The sequence below is a fragment of the Xiphophorus hellerii genome, chromosome 7, assembly GCF_003331165.1.
Source record: "Xiphophorus hellerii strain 12219 chromosome 7, Xiphophorus_hellerii-4.1, whole genome shotgun sequence".
Taxonomy (NCBI): Eukaryota; Metazoa; Chordata; class Actinopteri; order Cyprinodontiformes; family Poeciliidae; genus Xiphophorus; species Xiphophorus hellerii.
Genome location: NC_045678.1, coordinates 15,882,847 through 15,897,441, shown reverse-complemented (window position 1 = coordinate 15,897,441; position 14,595 = coordinate 15,882,847). Strand labels below are relative to the sequence as shown.

General features: G+C 37.9%; 1 protein-coding gene across 3 annotated transcripts in view; it reads right to left on the bottom strand.

Moving 5' to 3' along the window:
- LOC116723221 (glypican-6-like) overlaps positions 1–13,994 on the bottom strand; it is a 107,065-nt gene extending 93,071 nt beyond the window's left edge. For 2 of the 3 annotated variants that reach the window (XR_004339931.1, XM_032567968.1), the window contains exon 1: positions 13,479–13,994. Coding sequence is in view for 1 of the 3 variants with exons in the window: in XM_032567968.1 (XP_032423859.1) it covers positions 13,479–13,629 (151 nt within the window). In the remaining 2 variants the exon portion in view is untranslated. The remainder of the gene's footprint in view (positions 1–13,478) is intronic. The other variant, XR_004339932.1, reaches the window with a different exon arrangement.
- Between the last annotated feature and the right edge of the window lie 601 nt (positions 13,995–14,595).

Here is a 14,595-nt window from a genome sequence, read left to right as displayed (position 1 = left end):
AATCTTAATGCCAGCCTTCCAAAGCATGATTTGAAGTGTGCTTTGGATAGTCGTTCTGCTGGAATACCCAGATTGATTGAGGTTCAACCACTTGACCCAAACTGTCACCCTCAGATAAAACGAAATTGGTCTGGATGCTCAGCACCTAAAGTCTGCCAAAAACAAAAAACTGCTTGAACTCTAGAGTGACTGTTCATAGTGAAGCAAGTTTACAATCAGTCTGGACTGAGATGGTGCTGTCCAGAAAATGGCCCTTGTTCCAACTGGCATCTGGAAAAAGGTCTAAGACAAGGAATAAATTATTTGCGCAAAAACAAGAGGTATGTTTGGAGGAGCCACGGTGAGGCATGAGTGGAATGATAAAAATATTTAGATCTTTGAAACTTGGACTCAACCATGTACGGCAACAGGACATTGGTTCAAACAATCATCAGAACTGTTTTGGAACACAGGCAGGCTAAGGCAGACTAATATAGACCTTGTGGAACGGAGTCAATCGCTGCTGTTTTGAACATGTGCTAACTGGTCTCCATAGCCTTTTCCATGTCATAAAATGCTCCAATTTCAATGGAATTATACCAACTCCACCAAATATCCAGTCAGTACACAATCATAGCTTCTAAAATTATGCAGCTTCCCTGCAACTAAGCCTGTATGTATACTTTTGACCCTGTTTGGATTAGATAAAATCCACAGGATAAAATTATGTATAAAATTCTTATTTTTTAGAAATTGCAGCCCTTGTGTGTTGTACAATCATCCCCCTATGCAAAACAATTATTAAATTAAAAACAAATCATCAAAAAAACAAGCAAAAAAAACAAAACAAAAACAAAATAAATATATGACAACGAGCGTATGTGTATTTCTTACCCAAATAGACTTACGCATTGTTATTTTCAACTGTATTTTTTTTGTAACTTCACTGGAATTGTATTGTCTGACTTTCTTAGCATGGCATTCTTGCATAAATTGAATAAGGTCGAAAGAGAAGCAGACTGTAAGCGAGCTTCTATTTTTGTAAGCATGAAGAGTGCAGCCCCGTGTTGAGTGGGCAACAGTGTTTAAAAGCAGGATTATTAAATGCTGCAAATGTGTTAACACCTGCTCTTTTTGTAAAGAATAAAATAAAATCTCTTTCTTAGTAACTGCAGGTTCAAATTTAATTGGACAGTTGCTGACAGGACCCAGAAGCTCAAAATACCAGCAAGGATTTAGCTTAAATGAGTCTGACAAACATTAATTTTTTATGGCTGTGCATGCAGTAATAGTTCCAAACCAATTTATTAAAAAGGACAACAACTGTGTGACAGCAATGTGAACAAACCACACAACCTCTGTAGAAGCTTCTGTAACACTGTGTGCTTTATATGTAATTTTACTTTCATTTGTATGTTGTAGAAATACACTAGATACTAAAAGGAAAGATTTTTCTGCCCATTTTTGTGAGATTAATTAAGTACATAACTCGGTGTGTTGCCACACTCAACCTTATAAGAGCACATAAGGTGCAATGCTGACACTTAAACACCCTTCTATACACACTTTGTTGGTGATATAAAATTTAAAGAAGGGGTTTAGCAGGAAAATAGAGTTAGACTTAAGCTCTGCTGGAGGCAAAAAGCAAAATAAGATAAATGTTTGAGTCACAAATAGGATTGGAGTCGAGGGATATTTTACAGACAGTACTTTGTTATTAAAAATAGCAACCCTGAAAACATAAAGCTTCCCTTTGTTAAAGAAACATTAAAATTGATCTATGCACTGGGATGTGCAGAGAAGCAGACATAATGAAATTAAATTCAGGTCAGGAAAAATAAAATTACTGTACACTGACATAATTAACTTTGTTGGCGTCACAAAAGCAATCGTCTAGCTGGCCTTTTCTTACAGTCAGCTCTGGGGATTTGGGGAAGGAACTTCCCTTCTAATCCTCCTCACAGTCAGAGATGGGAAGATGAATTTGGGGTTTTCCAGTTCCAGTTTTTTTGCAAAGGTTTTAATTATTACTGACTACAAACCTAGGTAAATGTTGACAAGTAGGCATTTTCCTAAAGCCACTTCCTAAGTTAAAATCAAAACAGTCCCGTTTCATTTAAATGCGATGGTCATCTGTCTTTGCCAAATTGAGGAGAAGCTAAGAGAAGAGTCCTCTGTGAATTGCTACATTTACTGTATACCCCAAGGAAACAAAAAGTTTTATACCTCTTGAGCTTTTCTATATTCTGATATAATTACAAATAAAGGATCTGTTTTTGTGATAGACCAACAGAATAGACCAAAAATAGTGAGGTGGAGAGAAAATCATACATAATTTGTATATTTATTTTAGAAATTCATGGCATACATAGCTAAACCAGAGTTGAAGGAGAGATAGATGAAGCTAAATACAGGGGAAATCTTGAAGAAAATCTTAAAGAAAACCTTCAAGAACTTCATTTTCGCTTCCGCTTCACAATTACTGTTACCCTGTCATATGAAATCAAAATAAAATATATTAAAGTTTGTATTTGTAACATAACGTGAAAAAGTACCAAGGCATGAATACTTTTTCAATGTACTGTACATTCCTTTTATAGTAGGAATTGATTGGCTCCTACCAATTGTGATGTGGGTAATTTTGGTGTTGTTAAATGATTACGTTTGAAATTATGCTACTGAAATGAAAGCTACTTTTTTAAAGATTTTCTTTTACCCACCTTTACCAGGAGTTCCAATAAATTTGCAGGGTGCTGTGTGTATAAATTGTAGGGCGCAATGTTTCTTGCAGCTTTCAGACAGAACAGCCGCTGAAAGAGCCCATCATGAGGCCACTTTGGCATTCATAAGCATGATTGATGACACAAGGATGGAGACAGCGCTTGAGAAATCCCCTCTGCCACGGGAAAATTGATGACTGTTTGGACTTTTTTTGTCCCCCTGATGGTACCCCCCATGCCGAGAAAGATTCACATTACATTTTATAGCTGAACGGCGGCACAAACATTGTTGCAGCCATATACAAACACAAAAACCAACCACGAGCCATATCGTCTGCACTTTCATCGCAAATATTTTGATGCTTGTTGAGGGAAATGGAGAAACATAAACATGCCACAGATCTATTGAAATTCGTGATCCCTTTAAGGAGCCTCTGGATCTATTTACACACATGTGTACTGACAGAAAGGTCACAATAATTTCACAACCTATCACCGCTGCAGTGAGATATGCTGGAGAGGCAAACTTGACATGGTCACTGCGAGTATTTACTGTTATGGCCCTTTTCATTGACAGGGGTAAATCTGCACAAATCAGAGTCCTCAGCTAAGGTTGTTTGCCTTCTGTATGCAGAAGATCACATAAAATATCAGCACAGTTATTTCTGTCCCACTTCTCTGTACTTACTGGCAGTAAACAGAGATGGACGTCAAATGTTAGTGCTGAATAGAAGCTCCACTGAATCCAGCAGACTGCTGTGTGACTCACTTTCCATATCTAGTCTCAGACATTGGGTAATCCTCTTGGAGGAAACTGAGACAGCAGGGACAAGACCAAAACCAGATCAGATCCTTAACAAGTGCTGTGAAAAAGCAGACTGATGAAGAGGATGATAGTTAATTTGTCACACCCGAATTAAAAAGTTAAAGTTAGACGCGACTTACTGACAAGAGTGCGGTTTGGATTTCTGGATGAGTGAACACCAAGGTTTTTTATTGCAATCCACAAGTTTATCAGGACGTAGCTGCTGACAGCTTTCAGCCATGGTCAGCAGGCAAAGGAACGGCCTCGGGGTTGTCAAATTACCTTCTCAGCTTTTAAACTTTGGATCATAACAGTCTACATGCTGTCATGTCATCTGACCTGGTTCCTCTAATCAAACACAACGAATCATGGAAACTAAGACTTTCATTTTTAACTCTAAAAACATGTTTTGAACACCGGTTTAGTCTATGTGGAGTTGGCATAGACTGGTATGAGATTGTTATGCTATAGTAAGATTGAGTAAAACATGACCTAGTTATTCTCAAATAGAAAAGCAAACAGTCTTACGACACTGCTAAAATAATATATGAGAATTTTAGTTACAATATTTATTTTTATTGTCATTTTAACAGTCTTAAGAAATATAAATATAATACATTATAATACAATTGAAAAGTATTTTGCAGTAATTTTATTCAAAAACATATACATAGATTCATTACTGATATGCAATCATTCAATAAGTTAGAATAAATTTGCTAATAAGGGTAATTTGTCAGAGTAAAAGTACATTTTGAAAATATGTCCTTTTAAAAAGTACATATTTTCATAATTAAAAATTATGTTTAAAACCTACTTAAATGTTTTAAACATAATTTTTATTCAGCTGTCATTTCTGTCATAAAAATGTTTTTCTTTATTGGTCAGATGAAATATTTTACTTCTAAATGTTAACTTTTCATTTGCTGTAAGAATTAACAGAAATAAAGGTTTGAAAACACGAGTCTGTGTGTAATTAATAAGGTAACTAATATAAGGAGTTTCACTTGGTGATTTGAGTTTCAAAAATAAATTAACACTTTAATAATACTGTAATTTATTGAGGATGACTGAATGTCAACTGTTTGTTTCTGCTAAATTTGATAATTATGGGTTTCAGCTAATAGACCCACCAAATTCAGTTCCAAAGAAAATGTGAATATTGAGGCGATAAGGAAGCCCAAACTGCTTTGAAAGCAGTTTTCATTCTGTCTGCATTGTTAGATCTGGTGTCTCCCACCTTCCTTTAGCTATATTTCACAGATTCTCTACAAGATTTAGGTCAGGTGAGTTTGCTGACCAGTCAAGCACAGTGATCCAGTGTTCACTGAACCATGTACCAGTGAGGACAGGTCTAAGGTCCGGCTGAAAAATGGAATCATCTCCAAAAAGCTTCTCGGCAGAGGAAGCAGCAACTGCTCTGAAATATCCTGGTAGATGGCTGCATTGACTTTTGAATTGATAAAACATAGTGGACCAAAACAAAAAAGCTTGACATGGCTGTGGAAATGTCACTCTGCTCTCTACTCTTCCTCCTAAAATGAGGACTACAGGAGGAATAGTCCAGTTTCTCCCACTAGTCTCAGGTAAACTGCTTCTGATTTTCCCACTGGTTCAGGAATGGCTTAATAGAAAAAAACCTTCAACTTATGCCTTTTGAGCAGCAGGGCTGAGCCAAGCGCCTAAATTTATAATGATTTATCTCTAGCCAAAATTTAAATGGTAAAAGAAAAAAAGGGAAAGATCTAATGAATAGCATTTAAAAAGACAGTAAAGAAAATCTGCCTTATATAACTTGATGTGTAATGTCTCAGTCTAATCTCATGTCTCACAAAGTAACAGGATTGAAACGCTGCTCATATTAAAAGCTGATGCTCAAAGCTATTACAAGAGATTTCAAGGAATCAATCCATGGCAGTTAATCACTCTACAAGCACACACAGCATGTAGATAAAATGACTCATTTAGACAAGGACCAGTAATATCAGAACTGAAATTTTTCCCGCATCATCAGCGAGCTATAAGAGTGTGGAGGCAGCTGCATGGCCAACAGAAACACAAAGCATGAAGCTTGGAGAGTCACTCTTCACCGAGACCCCCAAGGACCAACTAACATACAAGCAGTGCAATACGAACTCCAAGGTAATGTTGCCACTTAAGCTGTTCACCGTCTGCCACACACGCATGCTCCCGTGTCACCCCTTAAACAGTTCCTTAACACATTGAAAGCCCCCTGCATTGCCATGCCACAATTGTTACATAATTACATTTATTGCTGTTTTAGGGGCTAGCAGTTATCATTTTGTGTGACTGCTTACATTATGCACAAATGGCAGATGCACATCATTTTTATACATGGGCTTTAAAGTGGACTTCTGGATTTTAAAATGACATCTTTCTCTGTTCCCCCTTCTTTTTCTCTGGTTTTATAACGATGTAAAGGTCTATCACTGCCAGCTGTTTATCTTACAAGTAGGTAATATTTCAAAGGTTCAGAATCAGAATTCATTTTATTGTCCATATGCAAGAAAGCAAGCAAAACAAACTAAAAAAATATCAACTCAAATAAATAAATAAAATTCAGTATGTGAAATTAAAAATAGATCTTTACATATGCTGCATAGAAAGACATATAACCTTTTCTGCAACATTACATTACATTTTTGAAAAGGAATCTTTGGAGAGATTTTCTATGTCTTGATGGCACAAAAATGTAAGCATCTGGTCATAATGACCGCTACAGTGGTGCAGTAAGAAGTTACTGAGTTCTACTTGGAGTTTGCATGTTCTCTCTGAACTGTTGGTCAAACTAGGCTCTGTAAGATGTCCATGTCTGTGCATTATTGTTTGTCTTGTGTGTCTTTATGTTGCCCTACAATGGACTGGCAACCTGTCCAGGCTGCACCCCGCCTCTTGCCCATTAACTGCTGAAGATATACACCAGCCCCCTGAAACTTTCCAAGGATAAACTGGTTTGAATAATGAATAGATATATCGATAACAGATGGATGGCCCAAATTACCCTTGTTACAATTTGAGGAAACAGGTGGAAGCTTGCAAGTTTGATAACACCATCGCAAATGTGAGAGTACGAGGGAGGCAGCTTAATGTTGTGGGTGTGTTTTGATGCAGGAGGGGCTGGTGCACTATTACACAGAAGCAAAACCTTGAGATCAGACAGGAAAGCAAAGTTTGTGTGAAAATGAATATTTCAAAAGGGCAATGAGCCAATATATAAGTGAGTTACAAAGTTCTTTAAAGGCAAATGGCATGGCGTTTTAATCCTGTCTTATTCAGATATAAACAGACAGGCCAAGCAACAACTATTCACATCAGGTATTAAAATCTGCAGCCAGATACTTGGTTTACATGCAAGTAAACATTTCTCCATGTTATTCACATAACTATCAGCTCAATAATAGAGATGAGCTCTGATGTGTTTCTGTAACATCACAATTACATTTAATCACTTGCGCTACATTATTATTCAGACATTTATCATGCTTGAAAATTACCTATGTTGCATAATGTGAAAGGTCTTTTTGTTACAAAACTCTTGAGGGGTTCAATTATCCATCTTAAGAGACATTAAATGAGAGGGGAGAAGGTGAATAAATAATGTGTGGCTTCACGAGCTCAGTGTCAGCAAAAAGACACTAATGATAAAAACAAACAGGCCGCCCCCCCTCAACTGTTAGCTGTGCAAAACATCTATAATGCAATCAGAGTGCTGCGTTAAAACATTAAGCATGCTGCCGTTGAGCTGATATTCTGGTTAGGTGGTTGACTCAAGACACCGTACAACCAAAAAATATATAATTCCATGTAAGCAGAACCAGCCAGTGCTGGTTGATGGAGTTGTGAGGGAATACATGTTCTACTACAAAGCTGTCCAACAAGCATTTAATAAAATTTACTGTCTTTAATCTATTCCTTCAAAGGGCTGTTTGTTAGGCTTTAATTAGCTGACAGTAGTGATGGAATGTTCTCCTTTTTAAAATGAGAGTTATCTGGGTAATAACTGCAGCTTGAAAGAGAGTCCCTTCAGGTCAGAGGGTGGTCCTTCATTACTACTTAAGAGCGATTGTGGTCAGACTGCCAAACTAATCCAGATTTTAAAAATAAGATAACGCACCTTCAGTGTGTCTACACCTGCATTTAACACTATCTTGACACGATCTAATTAGCATGGGCAACTATTACTGCCAGTTGTAAACAAGGTCAATGTATGAGTAAATGAATTCATAAAGTCTGTTAACCAAGTTGAAGTATTAAACCCCAGACATGCCATCTTTCCATCCCGACCCCCCAAACACACATCTATGCCCCATCAAAAAGGATTAAATGCCAACTCCAGTTCCTCCAACTTAACAGTTACCCAACTCAATATTACATGGACCCAAGGTTGCTCAATGGGACAGAACTAGTACACCCTTTACTTGTGTGGGAAATCCAGAGCTCAGTTTCCAAGAGGCCTTTCTTTCCTGCCAAACTCCTATGTCTATTTAAAGAGGCCATGGCAAGGTTAAACCTCCAAAATGGTCACTGCAATCTTAATTCTACTGTGGGTGAGAAAGATTTATTGCAGCAGACACCTAGACAGATCAAATCATTAGCCTTAAGAAACAAACGCATACAGGACTGTCACCAAGTAGAGGGAGAACGAGTAGCATGCAGCCTCCACTAGAATTGTGAGTTATTTTCCAAAGATTATACTATATTTTGACTGATTTGCAGTCAGTAGGAGGGATCCAACCCTGTTATAAAACAACAAAAGTTTATTTAGGTACAGGTTTTTTTTTAAGCTTCCTCTCCATTCCTGAATACTTGTGTGACCAGCAAACCTTACCTTCCAACGAGGAGACTATTATTTCCAAGCAGAGAGTGAGGCACAGGTTGAGTCAAGAATAAATTACTGTGGGTCAGACTTTTGACGAGTCAAAAAATGTGATGCAAATAAAGCTTGCTCCACCATTTTTTAAAATAAGAAGTACTTTCTCCACTCTTCAGAAGGACATAAACTTAATGCCTCAATTTTTTATTTATAATTGATTATTAAACTAACACATTTGCTACAGTTTGGATGATCAACTACAAAAGGAGATCATTCTAAATTGCATGGCTTAATAAAAACACAGTGGAAATGTTTTGTTTACCGTCTTACACTTGTTGCATACAGTTGTTCTAAATTACACTTTTGACAATTTAACGCTTCAATCAAGAAGCTAATTCACTTGTTAGTCATGTCATGATTTAATGTGGGATCTACACTGTTAGAATAAAGATTTTGCAATAAGGAACACGCCTGCAGCGGATGATTTTTGCTGAGTTGCATGTTGTCTCTGAAGGAATTCTTTTAATCTTGCAACTCATTCAAAGATCACAACAAAAGTATTCAGGATGCCGTCATTCTGGTATTAAAGAAAAAGAGAGAAATTTATCACTCATTTGGGAGATTAGCTGTGATGTCACCAACACAGATCCATAAGATTTAATCAATTTGTTATTCAACCAATCCCTGAACAGGTGTGCCTGTTATCAAATATGCAGCCGTTAATGTGTGCCAGATTCCCTGCTTTATAGAAAGAGTCGCTGATGATGGAGCATTACGCTAATGACATGTGACATGTGTCCGGCTGGGACAGCTTGAAAACAAAGCCTTTTGAACTCATTTGATTTGTTTTGGGTTGTAGCAAACACTGTTTTAAAGTTCAAACTAGAACTTATATTATTATTTAAGTTTAGCTAAAATGTGCACATCATATGCTCATAGTTAAGGCAACAACAGTAAATGATGTGTTAATTAAATGAAAGAAGCACAAGGTTTGAAAATTTCAGTGCACAACAATGACAAGTACATCTATAGGTGTGCCAGTTGCTGTATGCACTCCATTATGCCTTTGTGTCTTTCTAAGTAACAAACTTTATAGAAGGTTGCACAATTACAATTATGGCAACAAGAACAACAATAAAAACAGATGTAGTGATGTTGCCAGGGTAAAGTGTGTATGGAGGCCTTAGTCCTTGACGGGGCTGTCACAGGTACAAGTCCTGGCCTGATGACCTTTGCTGCATGTCTTCCCCCTTTCTGTCATAACCCAATTTCCTGTCTGACAACTGTTAATAAATACCAACAAAATCTTAAAAAAAAAAACAGAAGCACTTGTAATATTTCCTTGCTGATAACATTTTGCTTTCCTTTAGATTTGAACATCTGATCAATATTATGAGTGACTGCAAAAAAAAAAGTGCTTCAGGTTTTTTGATAGAGGTAGTCATTTTGAATCCAACTGAAAATGAAAGATCAATGAGATCATCCAATTTTATGATTCAAAGGATGTGTCACTAAGCTTTATCTGAATTGTTTATTAAACTAAGAATAGGGCATCAAAGCACATGATTTTGGTTGACGTATTTATACACAGAAAATGTTGGGAGACTTTGGTTTGACGCATTTGTTGAATAGCGGAAACACAACTGTGATCAGAATAAAACTGATTCCAACCTATTCCTAATTGGTTGAGGCTTTATAATACAAAAATAAATAAATAAATGATCATTATTGTAACCATTAAGGAAGAAGCAATCAGCGGTTTTAATGATTATCATGAGAACTTTTCAGCAGTTTATTATAGCTGTTTTAAAAATGAAATTACCATTAAAACAGCACACTGTTACCATGATTTTAAAAGCAGAAAGTATTTTCTAAGAACTAAGGCTGAAACGATTCCTTGAATGATTCAAGTACTGTACCTCGATTGTTAAAATTCCTCGAGGAAAATTTACGTGTCTCGAAGCTGCGTTAATTTATGTTTTATTATTTAGCGCAATGTGTTCCGGCCGGACCATTATGTGCGTTGCGTGGAGCTCTGACTTCCGCCTCTGAGTTGTTGATGAAAGCTAAGTGTTAGCGGAATAACGTACAATTTTCAAGTTCAGCCCGTGGGGTTTTTATTGATTGATGATAATGCCCGGGTTTTCATCGTTTTTGGGGGACCAATAGACATGCTTTAAATGACTGGCACGATGCCTGGAGTACGGCAGCTTTTCTCCTCCGGGCGCTGCTGGTTCAGAGCGAATGGTGAGCGCTGCAGGAGTATTTATACAGGTGAGCGGATAGACTGAACACGGCGTGCGGCTGAGTATTGATGCTTACAGTGTAAGTGTAGCTTTACGGACGAACTGCACAATACATTTCATATTACCCCAGTTTCAACAAACGGGTGGCGGAAATCATCATGGCGGTACATTGCTGGTAGATGAGTTTCTGAGTGTGACAAACGAAGGTGCCGTAAATATCTCGTATTGCTCCCCCCGTTCTTACGTTTGTCTGTCCCCTGGTCTATTTCCTCCCTTCCATCCCCATCTTACATTGGTTTGTTCGCCTCTCCCCATCTCCCGCTCTCCAGATGACATTTCCCGTATTCTCAAACCCAAAGCTTGACAGGTATGGGGCAAGGTGAGAGTTCATCTATTAAACTGATTGAAGATGAACACATAAACTAAAAGCTGGTCATAGACATTTTTTATAAGCATATTTGTGAGCCTGCCTCTTTATTATTAAATTGAATATAATTTCAGATCTTTGTATAACTTTTCTTCAGGTTAACTTAGAAAGTGAGCTATTATTGTTACAGGTTTCTAAACTACAAAAAATAACTGTTACGGAAGCGCAAAAATGAAAAATTGGACTGATATTGATATCCGATAGTAGCACCGGTGTTATGCCAGATTTACCAATATTTTAATTTAGAAATTTTTTTATCCTATTACTCGATTAATGGTAAGAATAATCGATAGATTACTCAATTACTAAAATATTCGTTTACAACAGCCCTACTAAGAACACAGCCTCTCAGACAATTTATCTCAGGAGAAGGCATAAGGATGTAAAAGTAAAGATATTTGAATTCCAAAAGAATCTTAAACATGTTGGACTTCGTGAGGAAAGTATTTTGAGGATTTTGTTTTGTCCTTACTACATACCAAAGGAAACAGTACGAGTAGTCCTTTGCCTCCAGCAGCCACTCAGTGCCTAGAAGGTAATCCAATCAGTTAACTCTGACGCCCTCCTCAAAATGTTCTCATTTTTCTCTCTAAAGCCCTTTTTGCACTGCAGGGTCTGGTCTGGCCCAGCTGGCTCCGTTCGACCCGGTCCGGTCCTACTGGTCCTATAGCCCTGGTCGTTTTGCATTGAGCGGGATCGTCACGTAAATTGAATTCTTCCCCCAAGCGACCACAGAACGGTTTTCTTCTTGGGTCTCCCGTCCCGCTTTTTCTGTATGCGCTCATGAGCGAGGAAGCTGAGGGAAACATTTACCTCAGCTTTACATTTATGGGTCAAGCTTTACCCTCTTTGGCTGAAGAGGCGACTGTAACCCCAGTGTAGGGTAAGAATAGATTATGACGGGAATTTATTGATGCAGCATATTGAAATGACAGCCATAGAGAAAGTCTAGTTCTCCTCTGATCCAGAGATCTGATCTTTGTCCCGCCCCCGCAGCCAATGAACCAATCAACAGCTAACTCCAAACCGGCGGGTCTGGCCCGCCCGATTGGAACCGCAGCTCTCGGGGTTCCAGAGAGCGGCGTGGTACCGGGTTGGAAGTGCTTATGCAAAAACGATCAAGCCAGGCCGACCAGGGTCCAGCTGTCCAGTGCAAAAGGGGCTTAACTTGTTAACAGCTTGTAAGTTTTCTTGAACAAATAGCATTATATGTCAAGGTCTATGTTTTTTTAAGGACAAAATACGGAATCTTTTTTTTTTCGGATAAAAGCATAAATATGAGTTGCAAGATAATGCACTTTGCATGGAAAGCGTTTATTTAAACCAATGATCATTTGTGAATTTGTAAATTATTGTGTTTGAGCAGTGAGTTTGATGAAAATGTGAAAATAGCCATCGCTTTAATAATTCAGAAATTATTAAAGCCACAACCGATTCCACATTCCATGATTCATTTAAACTCATTTGTACATGCATGAGACAACAAACCTCAACTGAGTTCTTGACAAACATTTTAAGGCAGCTACCACAACCTACCCTGAGCTTTTTATTAGCTCTAGATAATAGAGCTAATAAAAAGCTCTAGATAATAGAGCTAATAAAATATAATATATGACACTGACCCACGAAAATTACAAAATGACCCCTAATCACGTAGTGTTGCGTCTTCCACAAAGTGACCATTGGAGAGTAGAGTGACTGGTCAAATACGTAACACTTTTTAGCACCCCATATAATGTGACAATTGTTTGCCCCAACTCTAATGCCTTTGTCATACTGATAAACTTGATGAGTTTCAAGACAGTAATCACAATACAATTTTAAAAAAATAAAAATAACTAATACTCATTTGTATTTATTTATTTATTTATCTATTTATTTATTCATTTATTTATCCTAGTGATTAGAGCTTTCAATTTAGAACACGTTTTCTGAAAACATAGTTGAAACCATGGTAACACAGCTGCACGTTGTTATTTCATTTAATTTTCACTGGACAGAAGCTGATTTCAGCACACTTAGCCACTTTTTACACCTATCAGTCAGGAATCTCTGCTGGACACAGTCAGACCTGAAACCATCAATGAATTCATGAGGGGACCCTAGCAGCGTTGGGACTTTTGGAAAGAAGTGAACATAAGTAAACAACGAGCAAATCTTCTCACTTTAATGAATAAACCAGACAGATCTATAGCCACCTCACTGGTGCAAGCTGAGGGACGCATAGAGGCTTCAACCTGGTCTTAATCAATATCCAGATAGTTAAAGCCCTTTAAGCAGCAGATCCCTCACAGGAGGACTTTAAGTGACAGGTGGTTGATATGTTATATGAGTGATCTGTATAATATGCAAACTAAGGGTCAAAAATGCAATCCTTTTTTTAAAAGTGACCCACATTAATCTTTATGGTTGTTAATACATTACTTTATAGCGATCCTGAACTGTCAGAAAGGTTGCGCAGACTTACCTGGGATCTCCTGGTGAGGAACATGTGCGAAGGCGAAGCCCCTCTCTTGGCAAGCCTCCCTCACCTCGCTGCAGTTCCGTGCTTTAAAATCTGCTCTTGCTGCGACTGACAGCACAGAAAAAGTGCAGATGATAGTCTCTAGTCTCAGCATTGTCCACTTGTGTAAAGATCCTTCAGTGATTTCAGGTTCCCAGCCGTAAAAAATATAAAATTAAAATAAAATAAAACTTCCCCCCTCCTGCAGCAGGTCCGCAGGTACTTAATGACTGCTCATGTATATGTTATTTGGAGCTCAACTAGTATGAATGTCTACCGACACATTTCCCGGAGCAGAGCGGCAAGTCGAAGCGCGGCCAAGAATAAGTGGCGCAGAGAAAAGGACTGTGTAGGTGTCACATGAATTCAAGAGGGTGGCTCAACTTGGTCCAGCGAAAGGAGCCCCTCTGGAGGCTGCGCTGAAGTGGAAATGGTGAGGGCTGCTGGAGAGCGCTGCGTGTTCGGATCAGACGGACCGACAGGACAGAGCGGGACACAAAATATGGAGTGGAATCAACCCTCATCCATTTCAGCTCAGCGGGGAAACGGGTTGGACTGACGTATAGAAACAAATATGTTGCCACCACTGGTAAATATGGATGAAAGATTCTTTGTATAAATGTACCTTCTGCAGGATCGTGTATTCACTCTGAAATCTTTAAATATAGCCCAACATTTAAACTCAATGCAATCATTGAGTGTGATGCAATCCCAATTGAAATAATTGAGGCTGCCCCAATAATCTAAATGACTACAAATGTCAAAACTGCCAATGTTTAGTTTCATCTATGAAGATTGGACCCTGCATGGAGGGGACTATGCTTCCAAAGCTTATAAGAAACATATTTTTGATTTATTTAGAATATAAAGAACTAAAAAACACACAAGATGTCATTATTTATTGGGAACTAAATGCTTACAATCATAATTTAAGATTTTTCCCCTGTGTGAATATGCAAATAGCAATATGGCTTTCCCAAATTGTTTTAAGGCATAATAATTTCAATCAATATTAAAGCAAACAACTTGGTACTGCTTTTTTTGTTGTTGTTGTTTTTTTTTTCTCCAAAGATGGTATTTA